This window comes from Schistocerca cancellata, chromosome 1 (assembly GCF_023864275.1).
Source record: "Schistocerca cancellata isolate TAMUIC-IGC-003103 chromosome 1, iqSchCanc2.1, whole genome shotgun sequence".
In the NCBI taxonomy this organism is placed as follows: Eukaryota; Metazoa; Arthropoda; class Insecta; order Orthoptera; family Acrididae; genus Schistocerca; species Schistocerca cancellata.
In genome coordinates, this window is record NC_064626.1 from 870,724,671 (window position 1) to 870,746,312 (window position 21,642).

A 21,642-nucleotide genomic window follows, 5' to 3' on the forward strand; every position below is an offset into this window, starting at 1 on the left:
TTGTCTTATTTTTTCTTCCCAAGGCATCTCAGTTTCCTGAGTTTTGGGCATATGTTCAGTCCAGAAGTTTTCTTCTTTTGCCTCGAACATCAATTCATGAGGTGTATATCCAGTGGAGAAGTGGGGCATGTTGTTGTATATCTGCTCAAACTCTTCCACATAATTTGCCCACGCAGTCTGCTTATTATGGCAATATGTCCTCATAAATCGATTGAACTCTCTAAAAATTCTTTCAACCAAATTGCCTTGTGGGTGGTAAAATGATGTTAGTATGTGTTTCACAACGACTTGAGACAAAGCCTGTTTCCATCGGAGTCCCGTGAATATCTTAGCATTGTCTGTTATGATTGCTTTAGGTGTACCAACATGTGGAAGATAATCCCTTGTCAATCTTAATACAATTACTTTGGCTGTAGCCGCCTTTATCGGGTATAGCTTTACGTATTTCGTACACACATCGAGAAATGCCAACACATATCTAACACCACCTCTTGAAATAGGTAACGGTCCACACAGATCGCACAAAATTAATTCTTTTGGTTCTTGGACTAATATAGAGCATAATGGGTGCTTACTCCCTTTTGAATCCGGCTTTGTTTTTTGACAGATTATGCATTTCTTCAAGACCTCATGCACTCTGCGCTTTATGTTGGGAAAATAACAGTACCCACTTATCTTGTCTGCACATTTTGTCGCACCGAAATGTCTCCAGGTTAAATGGGTGAACCATACGAGTTTCTCTATTTGCGCCCCAGGTATATAAACACACCAACGGACTTTGTTTGGACTTCCACAGTGGAAAAATAATACGCCATTTACCAGCTTGTAATAATTTGCCATCTGATCCAAAGGTTGCTGTTGTAACCTTTGAATGACACTTCCCCATTGAGCATCTCTTTTCTGTAACTGTGCCATATGCGCACACAAATTGTCATAGTATGTCTTAAATGGATTTTCCTGCAGCAGCAATACAGGGAATTCTGAGTTATTATTTACTTCAATCTCTTTGGTCAAACCGTGCGGTGACCTTGATAGAGCGTCAGCAATAATGTTTTGCTGTCCTGAGACATGTACGATCTTAAATTGGTATTGTTGCAGAGCGAGAGTCCATCTAGCCAGTCTGGGGTGTAACAGTTTACACGTTTGTAAAAACGTTAATGATTGATGATCGCAATATACGATAATCTTTGATCCATATAGATAATAATGAAATTTTTTAAACCCCCAGACGACCGCAAGAGCCTCTAATTCTGGCGTCGTGTAAGTTCGTTCACAGTTGGACAAAACACGACTAGCAAACGCAATAGGACAGAAGGTGAGTTGTCCATTTATCTTGCGTACTTGGAAAAGGCACGCTCCAATACCCACATTCGACGAATCCGTTGACAAGTAAAATTCTTCTTGCATGTCCGGATGGTACAAAAGCGGTGCATTTACTAATTGCTTCTTTATTTCTTCGAATGCTTCTTGACACTCTAATGTCCAGAGCCAGGGCACATCCTTCTTCAGCAGACTATTTAGAGCTGCTGCGTTCATGGCCTGATTTGTTATGAATCTTCGAAAAAATGAGGCAAGACCCATAAACCCTTTTAATTGCCTCCTATTTCTGGGTGTTGGAAACTTACTAATCGCAATTAGCTTCTCCTTGGTTGGTAAAATTCCCTTTGCGTCAATTATATGCCCCAGGAACTTGATTCTGTTTACTGCAAAATGGGATTTCTCTAGGTTAGCAGTTATTCCCATGGTTTTGAACACGTCCAACACCCGGCTCAGTAAGGTAATATGCTCCTCCCAAGTTTTCGATGCAATAAGCAAATCATCAACAAACACTGTTATCCTGCTTCTTAGTTCTGGGCCTAGTGCATAATCTAGAGCTGCTATAAAGATTCCAGCACTAATGTTGAGTCCGAAAGGAACTACAGTAAATTGGTAACTTCTTCCAGAATAAATGAAAGCCGTATATTTCCTTGATGACTCATCCAGCTTGACTTGCCAATAAGAGCTCCGCAAATCAATGCTCGTCAAATATTGGACATCCTGGAACCGTTGTATAAGTTCGTCTATGTTTTCCGGATGTGTCCTTACTGGAATTATGAGTTTATTTATTTCTCTGGCGTCGAGTACCAGTCTAACAGTCCCATTTGCTTTTGGCACGACCAACAATGGGGAGCAGTATGGGCTTGTAGAGGGTTCGATCAAACCCCATTTCAACATGCGATCTATTTCCTTTTGAACTTGAGCCTTTAACCTCCAGGGAACAGGATAGAAATTTCTACAATACGTTTCGTGCGGCTTAACGTAGAGGTGGCATATGTATCCCTTAATAACTCCTGGCCTTTCATCAAACACGTTTTCATACGTTAATAATAATTCATTGAGCTGCTTCCTCTGATCTTCTATAATGCAGTCGGATTCACTTAACTTTTCACATACTAATTGACCAAAATCTTCTTTGACTTGGAACTCATTAATTACGTACTCTTTCGAATTTTGTGCCGTCCTGATTACTTGCACACTGATCCCACTATTATATTTTCTCGTAAGGCTTTCTTTTTTCAACAACTCCAACTCAATTTCTTGTTTATTAACATTCAACCAAATTTTTCCTGTTTTAAAATCTATTCTGCATCCGTATTGACGTAGGCTGTCGACTCCGATAATGCAATCTACCACCAAATTTTTCACAACAAGGAATGTGAATAATATTGCTACATTTCCGACTTCTACACCAAGTAGTGACTGCACTTTTACATTAGCCGATCGAGCCCCAACGGCGCCTATTATTCTGCAATTTTGAACTGGAAAATTTGGTACTCGTCTTATATTTCTGATCTTGTTGAATAGAGCCTCCGAAATAACATTTGTGGTTGCAGCTGTCTCTAAAACCGCCACTATAGGTACGGTCTCCAAAATGACTTGCACTGCGGCTACTGCCACCTGTTCCTTATCCTCATCTTGTGGTTCTAAGTCCTCGGTCAGTTCATCTGCCAGTAATCGTCCATCATTATACGTTAGCATGGGTACACATATGCTGTTGCCCCTCAACCAATTGTTGACCGCTCCTCCGGGGCACGAGTGGGTCCTTACAAGTTTGTTGGATTTTGATTTGTTTGCTGGTTGACATCATCCGTCACTTCGGTAATTACCGGTTGATTCGCAGATGCCCATCCCCACTGATATTGGTTATTTGAATTCATTCCCCCCGGTTGATTCCACTTTCTATTATTGTTATTATTCCAGGCTTGGGGTCTGAAATTCCTTTCGTTCCCCCACACGGGATTGTATCTTTTCCCATTCCTGTTGTTCCTTGTATAGCCCCTCGCAAGACTATTGCCGGGATTACTATTGAGATTTTGAGGGGTTTCTCCATTATTTAACGATCTCTGTTCATTCCCTTGCCTACCGTTTGGCGGAGGTTCTATCTCCCTATATTGGAATATGTTATTACGGGCTTTCTGGTTGTTCTCTTCGATAATATCTATATGGTCTAACGTAGTGAGGAACGACTCCAAGTCTTTATCGTTGCCGTAAATCAATTGATTCCGGATGCTAGTTGGTAGTCTTGCCTTAAGTATGTTTATTATGTCTGGCAAGGGCATAGGTGTGTCCCAGTATTATTTATATATTTTTTGAAATACTTTCTAAGGCTTCCTTTCGAAAAGGAGAAAGGCTCTGGGTAGAGCACCTCCTGCCTTAGGCGTTCCTATACCCCTTCTGACCAGAACTTTGCTAAAAACGCCTTCTCAAAATCGTCATATGTTGAGCAAACAGACGTCATGTCCGAGGCCCAGATCGCCCCCGAACCTTGTATATATCCTGTAACAAAACTGATCTTCTGCCACTCCGACCATTTTCTGGGTAGCACTCCTCTGAAACTTCGAATAAAAACAATTGGATGGACCCCCCTTTTGTCAGGGTTAAAAATCTGGAATTGCCCATGCTTTATCATTTTTTCTTCGGCATGGCAAAGGCTTTCATAATCTCCGTTAGATAAGAATTCACGCGAACAACTAGCTCGTGGCAATTTAATGTTTGAGTTACTTTCACAAGTCGGCGTCGTGTGCGAATGTGCAGTAACTGGCTCTATAGTCGCTGCCAACTTCTGCTGCTGGCCTGTATTCATTTGTTCTGAGCTTTGTTGTGAAGCGCGCATCGACTCTTCTATCGTTTGTTTCCAATGCTCGAAATCAGCACCTAACTGCTGTCGCACCTCCTCAAGTCCTTTCGCAAACCAATTTTCTTCCTGTTTGCCAGATAAACTCTGGAATGTTGCCTTAACATTTTGCTCAACGTTTTCACACATTAGCCTTTTGTTTTCTAATGTGATTTTGGATAAATTACCCATTAATACGTTAATTTGGTGGTCTATAACGTCCTGACGCTCTGTCAGATGCTCAACACTTTCCTTTAGGTTAGTCTGCATACGTGCCAATTCAGGAAGTTGCGCAATTGCACATGACATGGCGTCTTGCTTTTGTACTAATTGCGGAACAATTTCCACCTGTTCCCATACAGTATCTATCTTAATAGCCACATACTCCTTCATTTCTACACGTACGCGGTGAGTAGATTCCTCACATTGAGCTTTCACCAATTCTATTTGTGCCGTTAATTTTCGTTCCATCTCCTCGGCCTGATCTTTGAGTTCCTTGGTCTTCGCCTCTATCCGCTGCTCTAATTTGGAAAAACTGTCTTGTAACTGCTGCTTAATCTCAGTTTTCAGATTTTCCTGCCCTTCCGTAACTGAGGCTAATTTCGCGTTCAAATCATTTTGCCCTTCATTAACTGAGGCTAACTTCGCGTTAATGTCGGTTTTCAAATTTTCCTGCCCTTCAGTAACTGAGGCTAATTTTGTATTCAAATCATTTTGCCCTTCAGTAACTGAGGCTAATTTCGCGTTAATGTCGGTTTTCAAATTTTCCTGCCCTTCAGTAACTGAGGCTAATTTCGCGTTAATGTCGGTTTTCATATTATTCATGCTCTCGGTTATCATCTGCATCTGTCTCATGATAATTACCAATGGATCTAATCCATGTTGTGTACTTGCTGTTACATCTCCAGCCGTGTCTACAGGGCGTTCTATTGCGCTATCTGTAGCGATCGGTTCTACAAGACTTCTTACTGCATCATTATTATCAGTGCTAACAGCTGAAGGCTGTTGCGTGCTGCTATGCTCTGCTCTTGACTCATCCTAAACATTGCCCTAGTTAAAACCATATAAATGTTCTACTGTCAATATATATATATATATATATATATATATATATATATATATATATTTTGCCCTAGTTAAAACCATATAAATGTTCTACTGTCAATATATATATATATACCTTCTACTGTCACTATATGTAACTCCGTTCACACAAGAGTACTTCTGTGGCTACTTTCTTACTGTACTTATACAAATAAATGCAACTGGGGCAGGTCAATCAAACTACATCTAGCATGAACACAATTAATCAGTGTTCAAATATCCAATAATACTGAACAGAAAAGCGTATACTTCATCCATACTAGCAAGCTTTAATAATAAAATTATAGATCTGGCCTTTTCTCTGCGCCCAGTGTGTTGTCTTGTGTTCTTATTTGTAGATCCACTTAATTTTACTGCGAGTATTTCCTCACTTTTCCAAGCGTCAGTTAAGTTAGCTCGTCGTAGTTCACATGAAACAGAGAACAAAATTATTTTAGCAGCGTCCAAAAATGTGTCCTGTCATGGATTGGCCATTATAATGTATTAATGTAAGGAGAATAGATGCTGAATGATAAATGCATGCAGCTTGTCACTAACTTTGTGTAATGTCTTGTCGGTATAGACGTGTATCTGTTGCCTTTAAGGTCCCTTCACTTTCACACATACATCTATACAGTAAAGTAAGGGCCTCCCGTTTTGTCTTTAGGCTGATCCGTGATAAGACAGGCGAAAAGTTAGACTAATGGAGGATTATTAGTATTTTCTCTAATTTTCATTCGCTCTCTCTCTCTCTCTCTCTCTCTCCTTTATCTATGTACAGTTTTTGATATAATATTTCATTACGTGAAATCAGCCAAATAGAATCTCTGGTGGAGCCCTTCGTCTTAGTATTCAGCGGCTGGCTTGTTGTAAGAGATCTTTACATTTATTATTCTTGTTAAGTGCTGCATTCAGTTGGGAAAATCAATCGTTTGAACAATTCGTTCCTTTTACGAAAGATTTCGAATTCTAGATGTGTACGAAGCCTTTTTGGACGATTTAACCAAGACTCGGTGATTGCAGCCTCTCTTCGACACAGCTGAAACTTCCCCCCTAATTACAGGGCCAACGCGATCATCAGTGATTCAGACAAAGAACTCATTCGTTCATTCACTCCAGAATAAAAGGGTCACAAACCTTATTTATGAAGGAAATTGTATATTCAATCCATCTCCATTACATGTCCAGATTTCTGTTGATTCCAAGTCTTAATTCCTTCCGTTTACAGTCTCTCTCTCTCTCTTCAAATCACCCGCTAGTGGCACAAATGTTAATAGCTCGCTTTAGCGAGAAGAAAAGCAAATATGTCTCTTTTAGAAACCCGTCAATCTTTCAACAGATACTTCCGAAGCTGTCCTAGTTACCCGTCTAACAACCATGGAGAATACATACATGTATCTCTGTTATTCCAAAGAATAAACGTACTAGAAAATACTTTGGCGTCGACGAGCTGTCGTCGCATATGTTATTAGAAAATCAGATCAGATACTTTTCCAAAGTAAATAAATGTGGATGGTTTTGATTGACAATGATTAATTGGTGCATGGTAGAGGGTAATTTTCCATGGGGAGATTACAAGCTCCATTATTTTACTTACCTTTCATACCTCGTTAGCTAGAGAAGTGCATTCTCAAAAAATATCCCTACTGCAGAGACAGGCTCCCTAACCATTAAGACCCTAACATTATTCATTATTTTATTATTTCATTATTGTTTCATTCTCTAATAAATAAACACCTTCTCTGCTTATCTAATGCAAAATTGACTCTACTAAAAGACACTCCAGAGTAACAGATCCTTATGCTAAGGCAAACTTACTCTCATTACCGATCAGGCAAAATTATCACTCATAAAAACTATTATTTATATACATGAAATTCTAGCTAGAAGTGTGATATACATACAAATCTTGCTTATTCTTCCCACACACATTACTGCAGACAACTGGTAGTTGTCTCACATATACTGATTGCACCAAACACAAGCATTTCTACTATACCAAAATTAATATTAGTACCTAGAATTCAATATGGATTTTTTCTGCACATTGCCTCTGCTGGTGCGCTCATGAGCTGATTACTTCAGATGTTAATTATAGTTTTCAGATATGCTCACACCTTTCATTATCTGTTTACCTAACCTCTTTGTTTGACAGAAATTCTTTAATCATGGTACCAATTTACTTTCTTCCATCCTCTTATGACTCCATTACTTATAACTAACACAACATAATATATGTAGATAACACTAGAGAAACTTTTTCAAAAATATTTCTATACTTAAGTATCCTGCTGTACAAAATCACATGAAAGTCAAAGTTATTCATTTATAAACTACAGGTAGGATAGGAGAAGAGTATGAGTACCTCAGGAAACATGAAAAATGATACAGCTGGGGTAAGCATTATTGCTACATAATGAATCCAACACAGAATGTAGAACCCCCTACATGCTAATTGCACAATAAATTAGTTCCAAATAGTACATCAATGCTGAGTTTTTGAATCACCAAGAAATTGTATCCCAACAGATGTCTTTCCAATCCACAGTTAATAGTACCCCTTGTTTCACACTCTTTGATAGCTTACCAGTATCAGCAACAATTTTTATTCCAGAAACATGCATCACTACTATACCATCTGGGTTCTTAACAGATTCAAAAAATGCCTGTGAAACACTGTTCAAATCACTACCACTATCCAGTAAACACTTAACATGTATCCCTCACACACTTGCTGTTATTACAGGGTGCCACCCTTCCTTTTTACTTACCATGTGATCTTCATACAATAAATCCTCATTAATCCTTTCGCTGGAAAAACTATCATCCTGCTTATCAAATTATCAGATACAGTGAAATGACAGATAGCATAGTTCTCTTCCTCATTACCACTTTCAAACTCTAACTCTTCATTAGGCCTAACATTATCCTCCTTTATTCTTTCTTTACTTAACACATTGCCATAATTATCAATTATAAAATAAAATACGTCATCCTCATTATTACTGGATTCATCATTGCTATCATTACAACTGCTGTCAGAATCAGGCCAACTTTCCCTTTCTGTGTGATTTAGATTTTGTACCACTTCCAACTTTTTCTCTATTTTAGTCAATTCTGAATCTATATTTGCATTTACTTTTACCAGTTTTTCTTCTATCACTATTGCACACTTGGTTTCTACCTCAGTTTCTGAATCATTTTTAGTGTGATCAATTTGGTTCTCGAATTTAACTCTGCTTTCAGCACAAAATTTCTCGGAAGCCTCCACCTTCCTACTATTGTCATCACACAGCTCCTTTCTCTCTTCCAGACATTTACTACTCAATAATATTAATTTGTCATTAGTATTATCACAATCTTTAACTACCGCCTCAAACTTTTTATTTACTTCTAAAAGATTAGAGCTGACTACCTTAATCTCCCTTTTAATTTCTCTCTTCAGTTCACCCTTTAAGCTAAACATGTCAGTTCTCATGCTATCAGTTTTCTTTTCCACCCTGCGAATGTCATTTTTCATGTTACTAATGTCTTCTTTCATACTCATATTACTCAAGCTACTCATAATTTGCATTAACATCGCTTCCACTTCTTGGTCTGCCATAAACTTTTACCATCACTGATTTTCCCTACTAGGTTCCTCCACCTTAATCTTAATGATTTCATCCACTTCAGTATCATTTTCATCCATTTGGCTCACATCACCATATAACTTATATGACACTTTTATCATTCCATCTGCAATAGGACTTTCATGCCCGTCGTTCAAAGTTACATTCATGTTTGATTTATAATACTATATTCTACAGAACCAGTCCCACTAATGTCTTTCTGTTCATTTAACAACTTACCTTCAACTGCTTTGTTCTCAGTCACACTGTCTTGTTTGTTAGGGCCACTAATTATGTATCACTTAATATGGAATGGCTTTTGCAATGAATTACCTTGTTTTTAATCACTCCTCTGCTGCTGCTCTGCGGTTGTCATCTAGATCCATCATCTGCAAGTTGTAATTCTCTTGTCAAGGCATATTGTTTATCCCAGTCAGCTGTGCTGATTGGCTGCTCCTATGCTCAATGGCTGCTTCCATAGCATCCAAGTGCTGACTGGCTGCTGCACCTTCTTGAGTTCACTGCTTAAAGTTCGCAAGTCCTAGTTTATTGTGGCTATGTACAATAGTCCTCACCCGCAGGGTACCAAATGTGATGTTCTCCTGCTTTATTTCTTTGTTGATTGTACTGTGTCAACATACTTCATTGTGATACTGGCTGAAAAAATAGGTGGTGGAAGTGAAGTACTGTCTACTGTAAATGATGTAGCCGATAGATGCACAGTTGTGTTTCACAGTTCTTTACTTTCACTGTTCACAACCCCCCAGTAATACACAGTTATATGGCCAGTGCACTCTTGTTTAACTCATTAACAGGTTGCACGCAAACATCCACATACTGCTACAATAGTCTACTGTTGAATATCTGTTAGCAGTAAAAGACATAACTACATAATTCTCAGTTCTTTCAGAATAATCAGGTACATACGGAACAGACACTGTCATTGTTTTAACACACAGCCTGATTGTGTTACACTTACTTTACAGTGAAGTTGATGCGTTGTTGTTGTTATAACCAATACAGGTATCTTGTCTGAAACTTGACGGTGGACTGACTATCTTGGGACCAAAAATTGGGCCCTTATACATCCTCACAATAATAGGTGCTGAAACTATATGTTGTTCAGTGTTTAATTTACAGAAATTACAATTAAAACTTAACTCATTAAATTAACTGAATACATCAAAAAATTGGTTCTTTTTAACAGTTTCTTCTACTAAGAGGATTTGGCCGAATTATTTGTTTAAATCATGAAATTAACAAATATTGTTACACAAACAATACTTTTGACAAAATTGTTAATTACTTTGGATTTAAATAAGAGCTGGCTTTGATGATATGTTTTTGAATAGAGCCAGACAAATCCTTTAAGAATACTATTAGCTGTTCTTCCAAATGTTTATAATTATTATAGAATTTATATTATATATATATATATATATATATATATATATATATATATATATATATATATATATATAACAAAACATTCCACGTGGGAAAAAATATATCTAAAAACAATGATGATTTGACTTACCAAACGAAAGCACTGGCACGTCGATACACACACATACAAACACAAACATACAGACAAAATTCTAGCTTTTGCAACCAACGGTTGCCTCGTCAGGAAAGAGGGAAGGAGAGGGAAAGACGAAAGGATTTGGGTTTTAAGGGAGAGGGTAAGGAGTCATTCCAATCCCGGGAGCGGAAAGACTTACCTTAGGGGGAAAAAAGGATGGGTATACACTCGCGCACACACACACACATATCCATCCACACATATACAGGCACAAGCAGACATATACAGAGGCCTCTGCATGGGGAAGTATTTATTTATGTGCTTATTCATCCAGGCATCAAGATCATAGGATTTGTCGTCACGATACAATGGAAATAAATACCGTAACACAAATATACACACATATATAACATATAAAGATGTTTTTTATGGGGAAAGGATAGGTAGTTGACTGTGGTAATCTTGAAGGATCCATGCTGACATTTCCCTGAAATGATTTGGCAAAATGATGTAGAATCAAAATGAGGATGGCCAGACAGAGGAAACTTACCCCCCAAATTTGTGTTCAGTGCACTATTTCTCTCAGTTTGGCCTTTTTGTACAATGTTCTTTCAATTATACACAATTTTCTCAATGCAACTTATAATATAACATCAGCTTTGCATTGTTTCTTCACACCTCTTTATTCAATCACTGCACACACTATGGACACCCACTATTTTCTCCAGGATCACAAAAATACTGTTATGTTCCTCGCACTCACTTCAGTCTGTCCAGAAAACTAATGAATCTAGGCCCATAAATATGCTACTATGCCACATGCACATCCCCATGACCTTCCTTCAGTCCTTCTGGAGAACTGTGTAAATGTACTGACTGCTATCATGAGTGAGATCTTGAGCTCAGGACAGTGCCAAAACATTAGTTTCTTTAATATACATCTCATCACATGACTGAAGACATTACATTACGATCATGTATTGTGATGTGAAAAGGTGTGTCCCCTTTCATTATTAACCACTACTCTGAGTTCACTAAGTAATCTTTAGTTGTGTAGTGTACATTACTTATGAAATGTGTTTTAACTATCATTTTAAATAGATTCATTTTAGTAATCTTTTTCATTTGCTTGGGCAATTTAATACACAATTTTATTCCCTCATGGGAATACATTTTTGAATTACTTGTTTGTTTTTCCTTGTTGGAGTCCAAACTGGCTCTTGTTCCATGATTATATATAAACTATTAATGAGTCCCCAATATGTACAACAGATTGTTGGATAGATTCACTTAATGCAGGCAGGACACCTAGTTTTTCAAATAATTCCTTATAACGAGCCTGACTAGCACTTTATGTTATTCTTACGGCCCATTTCTGCAGTTAGAAAATTGGGTCTTCGAACCCAAGAAAATAATCCCGTGGCTACAAACTGATTGTACATAGGAATGGTATGTCACCATAAGACATTGATATTGCAAACTGACAATCCCAAGAGCCTGTGTGTGTGTGTGTGTGTGTGTGTGTGTGTGTGTGTGTGTGTGTGTGTCAGAGGCTGAGAGATAATACACACAAATGTGTTTCCTTCTTTGAACTGATCATGTCCAATGGTGTAATGGTGTAAATGAAACACAGAAGCAAAAGTCTTTCATGAAACCACATTAAAGAGATATTTGTGTTCCAATGTTAGGCTTGTTATTGATAATTGTCATAAAATTACAGTAAGTAAAATGTGTAACACAATACTTGTTAATACACTAAAGATGGCAGTCTTAGTAAACAGTCCACTGAAAAGTGTAAAAAGTATTGTTATTATTATTTTTTTATTAAAACTGTAACAGCAAAAGGGTCCCAGGAATCTTTCAACTTTTATTTTCACCAAACTTATTGACTTTTCCTCATTTCTTCTGCTCGTGCCATTCGTGTACTGCCATTTTCTGTATTTCCATGAGTTCAGGATTTTTTCATGAAGTATACACAGAAGTTTTTTGGGTCAACAACTAATGCCTCAAATGATGTAAAATAACTTTATAGTTCCCAGAAGGTAGGAGACGAGATACTGGCAGAAGTGGAGCTGTGAGGACGGGGCGTGAGTCGTGCTTGGGTAGCTTAGTTGGCAGAGCACTTGCCCGTGAAAGGCAAAGGTCCCGTGTTTGAGTCTCAGTCCAGCACACAGTTTTAATGTGTCCGAAGTTTCAACTTTATAGTTGTATTTTGTCTGTAGCTCTTGTTATTCATCTCATAAGTGAGGGTTTCTATTTGTCCTGTAACAGGCATTCCAGTGTTGTCTTATACAGGCACAAGCAGACATATACAGAGGCCTCTGTATATGTCTACTTGTGCCTGTATATGTGTGGATGGATATGTGTGTGTGTGTGTGCGAGTGTATACCTGTCCTTTTTTCCCCCTAAGGTAAGTCTTTCCGCTCCTGGGACTGGAATGACTTCTTACCCTTTCCCTTAAAGCCCACATCCTTTCGTCTATCCCTCGCCTTCCCTCTTTCTTGATGAGGCAACAGTTTGTTGCGAAAACCTGAATTTTGTGTGTATGTTGGTGTTCGTTTGTGTGTCTGTCGACCTGCCAGCACCTTCATTTGGTAAGTCACATCATTTTTGTTTATATATATATATATATATATATATATATATATATATATATATATATATATATATATATATAAAAACAAAGATGATGTGACTTACCAAATGAAAGTGCTGGCAGGTCGTCAGACACACAAACGAACACAAACATACACACAAAATTCAAGCTTTCGCAACAAACTGTTGCCTCATCAGGAAAGAGGGAAGGAGAGGGAAAGACGAAAGGATGTGGGTTTTAAGGGAGAGGGTAAGGAGTCATCTCAGTCCCGGGAGCGGAAAGACTTACCTTAGGGGGAAAAAAGGAATATGTCTGCTTGTGTCTGTATATGTGTGGATGGATATGTGTGTGTGTGCGCGAGTGTATACCCGTCCTTTTTTCCTCCTTTTTTCCCCCTAAGGTAAGTCTTTCCACTCCCGGGACTGGGATGACTCCTTACCCTCTCCCTTAAAACCCACATCCTTTCGTCTTTCCCTCTCCTTCCCTCTTTCCTGATGAGGCAACAGTTTGTTGCGAAAGCTTGAATTTTGTGTGTATGTTTGTGTTCGTTTGTGTGTCTGTCTACCTGCCAGCACTTTCATTTGGTAAGTCTCATCATCTTTGTTTTTAGATATATTTTTCCTTCGTGGAATGTTTCCTTCTATTTATATATATATATATATATATATATATATATATATATATATATATATATGTCAACAATAGAATTGAAGTTAGAAAACAATTACTGATTTCACCCTATAACAAAAGATACTAACTAGGAATAATCAAAATAAATTAGAAAATCAATTACATAAAACCAAGCACAAAATTAGATCTGGTGTTATATTCTTTAAAGCTGAGGGCCAACCTTTCTCTTTTTTGAAAATGCAGATTATACTCACATATGATAATGGTAGTTAAAAGTGAAAAAGTTAATATTAAGGAGGTAGAAGGCAGAGGGGAAGTAAAAAATATCCCAGCTTGCTTCATCACAATGGGGCAGGCCAATCAAAACCGAGACTGAGAGACCTACCATGTTTGAGGACAGATGAAGGAAGATGAAGGGAAATATAGAGGACTCAGATTGTACATTAGTATAGAGCCAGATTGAGTCTGAGATAAGATGGATAGAATGAAAGGATATCCGCAAATGTGAGCTATTTCTAAAGTTCCTGACATTTCATCATTATTTCACTTTGTTTTGAACTTTGAAATTACATTGGTGCTTTTCATATACATTTCATGCAGATGGCTTTTTTGCATTTCTCCTAGAGGGTGTTGGTCTTCTTTCCTTTGCACACACAGTTTGACACTTCTTTTACTTGTCTGGTTCTACAGCTGCAACTTCAGTCAGTTAGCTTGCTTGCTTTTGGTTCACTCTTTATTTTTTCCTGTTAATGTGTTCATTTATTAGTTGCCTTCCTTTCAGATTATTTTTGGTTATTTAATTGCAGATGATCCACATATTTATTGCTGTCACATCCAGGATACTGTAAGGCCTGCATCAACCATCTCCTCCAAGCAACCTTAGTTGAATACTTATGAATCATTTGATCAACAATTTCCTCATCATACTTTGAATCATTCTAAAAGGTAACAGTTTCAGGTTTCTTCTTTCCCTCTTCACTCACTCCTAACTCAGAAAGTAGTGTGCTGTGAATAATGACATTCTTATTCTCCTTCCATTTGTACACTGTCTGGCTCCACTCTGGCTTATCATTATCCTTCAAGATGATGGTGGAATGTAAGTCATAATTGTTTTCTAGGTAGTTGAGGAGATTTGGGAAAATCATGTTCATTGTTCCTGCTAAAGTTATTTTCTTCTATTGGAGTTTCTTGGCAAGCTGAAGGGATGCAAAGGACTTGTTTGTTGTCATTATGTTTCCATGGTTTAGAAACGACTCAAGGAGGCAAGGAACAAAATACTCTCCCTATAGTGGCCGTCTGGTTGGAATTCATTTTAATCAAGATACTTTAAGCCATTGCAAATCTACTTGGATGCCACATCTGAAGCTGTCTCCGTTTGTCAGGTTTGTTGGCATAAACTGGGTAAAGCTGCACTTTGGTTTGCTTGGAGGTAACTGCTCATCACTAATATTTCCACCATGGTAGTAGGAGTGTAGGCAGTTTTGGACAAACTTTTCTAAGTTTGCAAAATCTTTCCAGTGTCATTTAATCCCCAATAAAATTAGGGCCTCAAGAACATGAGCAAAAGTCACCCAAGTGAATACCTGTGCCACAAGAAGCACCTCTTGAATACATGACTCCAATCATTGTTTCCAGTTGCTACAGTGATTTGGTCCAAGAGCTGTTTTTCTGTTTTTATTTCATCCAAGAATTTGATTGTTTTACATAATATGCAGCATCAATTAATCAAAAATAACTCACAAGCACTGATGATACAGTCATCCAATTGGTGGTAGGCATGTGCAAAGGATCGTCCTCTCACCTTCAGGACATTCAAAGCTTTCCTCCCTCCAGGCAACAGCATGTCAGTGACCTTCCATTCTGTTCCACAGCCATCTTCACTGTTGCAACAGTTGAATCCTGAGACTGTTCTGGAAAGAATTGAGATTGGCACTCATCTATTGATGAGTGTCAGTTTTCTCTGGCAGAAACTCACCACATGAATCTGATAATCCACTTTCTAATCTAATATGTGAGTTCTCCAAACACACAGTGTCTCTTCTGTAATAAGACAACACTGGAATGCCTGTTATAGGACAAATAGAAACCCTCACTTATGAGATGAATAACAAGAGCTACAGACAAAATACAACTATAAAGTTGAAACTTCGGACACATTAAAACTGTGTGCTGGACTGAGACTCAAACACGGGACCTTTGCCTTTCACGGGCAAGTGCTCTACCAACTAAGCTACCCAAGCACGACTCACGCCCCGTCCTCACAGCTTCACTTCTGCCAGTATCTCGTCTCCTACCTTCTGGGAACTATAAAGTTATTTTACATCATTTGAGGCATTAGTTGTTGACCCAAAAAACTTCTGTGTATACTTCATGAAAAAATCCTGAACTCATGGAAATACAGAAAATGGCAGTACACGAATGGCACGAGCAGAAGAAATGAGGAAAAGTCAATAAGTTTGGTGAAAATAAAAGTTGAAAGATTCCTGGGACCCTTTTGCTGTTACAGTTTTAATAAAAAAATAATAATAACAATACTTTTTACACTTTTCAGTGGACTGTTTACTAAGACTGCCATCTTTAGTGTATTAACAAGTATTGTGTTACACATTTTACTTACTGTAATTTTATGACAATTATCAATAACAAGCCTAACATTGGAACACAAATATCTCTTTAATGTGGTTTCATGAAAGACTTTTGCTTCTGTGTTTCATTTACACCATTACACCATTGGACATGATCAGTTCAAAGATGGAAACACATTTGTGTGTATTATCTCTCAGCCTCTGACACATACACACACACACACACACACACACACACACACACACACACACACACACACACAGGCTCTTGGGATTGTCAGTTTGCAATATCAATGTCTTATGGTGACATACCATTCCTATGTACAATCAGTTTGTAGCCACGGGATTATTTTCTTGGGTTCGAAGACCCAATTTTCTAACTGCAGAAATGGGCCGTAAGAATACTAACATAAAGTGCTAGTCAGGCTCGTTATAAGGAATTATTTGAAAAACTAGGTGTCCTGCCTGCATTAAGTGAATCTATCCAACAATCTGTTGTACATATTGGGGACTCATTAATAGTTTATATATAATCATGGAACAAGAGCCAGTTTGGACTCCAACAAGGAAAAACAAACAAGTAATTCAAAAATGTATTCCCATGAGGGAATAAAATTGTGTATTAAATTGCCCAAGCAAATGAAAAAGATTACTAAAATGAATCTATTTAAAATGATAGTTAAAACACATTTCATAAGTAATGTACACTACACAACTAAAGATTACTTAGTGAACTCAGAGTAGTGGTTAATAATGAAAGGGGACACACCCTTTCACATCACAATATATGATCGTAATGTAATGTCTTCAGTCACGTGATGAGATGTATATTAAAGAAACTAATGTTTGGCACTGTCCTGAGCTCAAGATCTCACTCATGATAGCAGTCAGTACATTTACACAGTTCTCCAGAAGGACTGAAGGAAGGTCATGGGGATGTGCATGTGGCATAGTAGCATATTTATGGGCCTAGATTCATTAGTTTTCTGGACAGACTGAAGGGAGTGCGAGGAACATAACAGTATTTTTGTGATCCTGGAGAAAATAGTGGGTGTCCATAGTGTGTGCAGTGACTGAATAAAGAGGTGTGAAGAAACAATGCAAAGCTGATGTTATATTATAAGTTGCATTGAGAAAATTGTGTATAATTGAAAGAACATTGTACAAAAAGGCCAAACTGAGAGAAATAGTGCACTGAACACAAATTTGGGGGGTAAGTTTCCTCTGTCTGGCCATCCTCATTTTGATTCTACATCATTTTGCCAAATCATTTCAGGGAAATGTCAGCATGGATCCTTCAAGATTACCACAGTCAACTACCTATCCTTTCCCCATAAAAAAACATCTTTATATGTTATATATGTGTGTATATTTGTGTTACGGTATTTATTTCCATTGTATCGTGACGACAAATCCTATGATCTGGATGCCTGGATGAATAAGCACATAAATAAATACTTCCCCATGCAGAATTTTCCTATTCTGAGTTTCATAATTGTGAACTTGGTTGATTAATGAATATAATATTCATTATGACTTTATAAAACACATTCACATACATGACATTTTACTTTATGATGCCTGAGTGACAATGTCTATCATAAAACAGATCATTTTCTTGGACTCAAATTTCCCCATAAAATTTCATCAAATCACTTACGCACATTATCTGTCTCATCTCAAAGGATTTCTATAAGCAGTTTTACTCTTGGTCTTTAATTGGTAATACCTATTCTTAGTAAGCTACTTTTGCTTGTTGGACGTTGCATAATAAAAGTCTTGATGAGCTTAAGACTTCAGATATCCCCTGTGAACCAGTTGTATGTCTGCTCAGTTATCATCTGTACAGTTTTCTGGTATGACTGTGTTTGTGCCATGGATTAGCTTATTTGTGTCAGCAGAAAACATAAATTCTGTAAGACTGGTCTTTCATGCAGTTTAAGAAGAGGAGCAAACTCACTTTATTTTTATTTATGCTCCATACTGTCAAAGACCTGAGGTGGGACATAGAAAATACCAAGAGGATGATTTTTGAAACTTATTGACAGATCAATACTATGTGCAGACAGGAAATAAAACCTGGAAGCTTCCCTTTCATGGCCTACGCTGTTCCTAACAGAGCTATCCAGGCAAAATACTTTTAGTTATTTAGCTTTATGATTTTATGTGTGAGAACATTTGTTGCATTCTTTTGATGAATACATGAAAATGTTGAGTTGAGAGCCATGTACCAAGTTCTGCCATGAGAAAAATGAATAAGTATGTTCCTGTGTTCAAATTTTCAATTTTTTTTTAAAAAAGATTGGAAGAAGTGGGTTAATAATTAAATGTAATTAGCCAGTTTTCAGTTTAATGGATGACATCCTAAGTTTGTTAGGAGATATGCCTTGACCCATTAATTGTTTATTAAAATAGTGCAAGACAGAATGAAATTTTAGAATTCTGCTAGAAACACTCATGAAAAATACCACTGTTATTTAATTATCTTTGATTTTTTATTTTTGTGTGAGTACCAACACATATTTGAAGAAAATGAAATGCTTGTGTATAGCAGGTGGTACAATGTTTGTTCTTACTTTCATAAAATAATCACTGAATTGTTTATCTGTCTCAGTTTTATTAATGTACTAGATTATATTTGATTGATTTTATCTTTTTATTTGTGGTACACATTTTTTCACTTTTTGATGACACTAATACTGCTATTAATGAAATTCTGGCTCTTATTTATGATCTTTCCTCTGAATTAAATTTAATGCTGTGTTGCTAGCATGGGGTATTTTAATTTACATATACAGGGTGTTTCAAAAATGACCGGTATATTTGAAACGGCAATAAAAACTAAACGAGCAGCGATAGAAATACACCGTTTGTTGCAATATGCTTGGGACAACAGTACATTTTCAGGCAGACAAACTTTCGAAATTACAGTAGTTACAATTTTCAACAACAGATGGCGCTGCGGTCTGGGAAACTCTATAGTACGATATTTTCCACATATCCACCATGCGTAGCAATAATATGGCGTAGTCTCTGAATGAAATTACCCGAAACCTTTGACTACGTGTCTGGCGGAATGGCTTCACATGCAGATGAGATGTACTGCTTCAGCTGTTCAATTGTTTCTGGATTCTGGCGGTACACCTGGTCTTTCAAGTGTCCCCACAGAAAGAAGTCACAGGGGTTCATGTCTGGTGAATAGGGAGGCCAATCCATGCCGCCTCCTGTATGTTTCAGATAGCCCAAAGCAATCACACGATCATCGAAATATTCATTCAGGAAATTAAAGACGTCGGCCGTGCAATGTGGCCGGGCACCATCTTGCATAAACCACGAGGTGTTCGCAGTGTCATCTAAGGCAGTTTGTACCGCCACAAATTCACGAAGAATGTCCAGATAACGTGATGCAGTAATCGTTTCGGATCTGAAAAATGGGCCAATGATTCCTTTGGAAGAAATGGCGGCCCAGACCAGTACTTTTTGAGGATGCAGGGATGATGGGACTGCAACATGGGGCTTTTCGGTTCCCCATATGCACCAGTTCTGTTTATTGACGAAGCCGTCCAGGTAAAAATACGCTTCATCAGTAAACCAAATGCTGCCCACATGCATATCGCCGTCATCAATCCTGTGCACTATATCGTTAGCGAATGTCTCTCGTGCAGCAATGGTAGCGGCGCTGAGGGGTTGCCGCATTTGAATTTTGTATGGTTAGAGATGTAAACTCTGGCGCATGAGACGATACGTGGACGTTGGCGTCATTTGGACCGCAGCTGCAACACAGCAAACGGAAACCCGAGGCCGCTGTTGGATCACCTGCTGCACTAGCTGCGCGTTGCCCTCTGTGGTTGCCGTACGCGGTCGCCCTACCTTTCCAGCATGTTCATCCGTCATGTTCCCAGTCCGTTGAAATTTTTCAAACAGATCCTTTATTGTATCGCTTTTCGGTCCTTTGGTTAGATTAAACCTCCGTTGAAAACTTCGCCTTGTTGCAACAACACTGTGTTCTAGGCAGTGGAATTCCAACACCAGAAAAATCCTCTGTTCTAAGGAATAAACCATGTTGTCTACGGCACACTTGCACTTTGTGAACAGCACACGCTTACAGCAGAAAGACGACGTACAGAATGGCGCACCCACAGACTGTGTTGTCTTCTATATCTTTCACATCACTTGCAGCGCCATCTGTTGTTGAAAATTGTAACTACTGTAATTTTGAAAGTTTGTCCACCTGAAAATGTACTGTTGTCCCAAGCATATTGCAACAAATGGTGTATTTCTATCGCTGCTCGTTTAGTTTTTATTGCCGTTTCAAATATACGGGTCATTTTTGAAACACCCTGTATGTTCTTTCCATTTCACACTTCCGTATTTTTTCTCCCCTTTGTTTTAAGTGGAAACATGACTAAGAGACCTGTAGAAATATGTTTGATAAAGTGGTAACCCTCGTCTTGATACTCTTTCCATAATTTATCTCTAGACATATGAATAGTTGCTTTTGAATCTTTTATTGTGGACTTTTACTTTGTGCTATTAATTAAATGAAGTTAGTCAACACCATTGTTAACATTTGGTCATTGCATTCCACAAAGTCACTAATGCTGCTTTTTGTATACATGTATCATAGAAATTTAGTTGTTGTAGTCATCATTGTTGTTTGTTTGTGTGTGGAAAACATAACCTTACATCAGGTATTATTTCTAAAAATAAACACAGTTGTCTTATATCTTTTTACAGAGTCAGTAGAGCTGTCTTTAAGAAAATGTAAGATTGACTGTGAGATAAATCCAACAGAAACATTCAGGAAAAGACTGTGTGAACCTTCTGAGAAGGATATAGTTGATGCTGGCTTGAGATACACAATAGAACGAGCTGGTGTTGTGAGTAACTTGAGAGTTTACTCTGCCTTCTAATGTAGTCACTCGTATCTGTTAGTAGTTGTGGATGTTCACAGATTATGGTACTGTATGTCTATTTTTCGTATGTTAGTGATTTCCTTTTTTCTTTTATCTTGTCTTGACACTGTGGTACTCACCAGTTGACATAACAGCTGAAACTAAGTGTAATACTGGAGATCTCTGCTAGCTACAAAAACAAAATTGGGAACATGGACAGAAAGAGTACAGAAAAGTATAGAAACTATATCATGAAAGCGGTAATTGTTACTCGCCTTGTAGCAGAGATGCTGAGTTTCGGATAGGCACAACAAAAAGACTGTCTGAAAATGAGCTTGTGGCCAACAAGGCCTTCATAGGAGAGAGAACACCCCCCCTCCCCCCCCCCCCACACGCACACATACTAGTGCAAACATAACACAACACACACATGACCATAGTCTCTGGCTGCTGTTGCGGCCACACTACGAGCAGCTGCACGTGATGGGAGCAACTGGATGGTGGGGGTAAGGAGGAGGCTAGGCAGGTAGGGGAAGAGATAGCAGGGTAGGGGTGGTGGATGGTAAA

General features: G+C 38.1%; 1 protein-coding gene across 3 annotated transcripts in view; it reads left to right on the plus strand.

Annotated features, from left to right (window-relative positions):
• LOC126162545 (glutamate dehydrogenase, mitochondrial-like) overlaps nt 1-21,642 on the plus strand; it is a 69,070-nt gene that overhangs the window by 25,218 nt on the left and 22,210 nt on the right. For all 3 annotated transcript variants that reach the window (XM_049919138.1, XM_049919146.1, XM_049919129.1), the window contains one exon: nt 20,918-21,060. In XM_049919138.1, the coding sequence (XP_049775095.1) occupies nt 20,918-21,060 (143 nt within the window). The remainder of the gene's footprint in view (nt 1-20,917; nt 21,061-21,642) is intronic.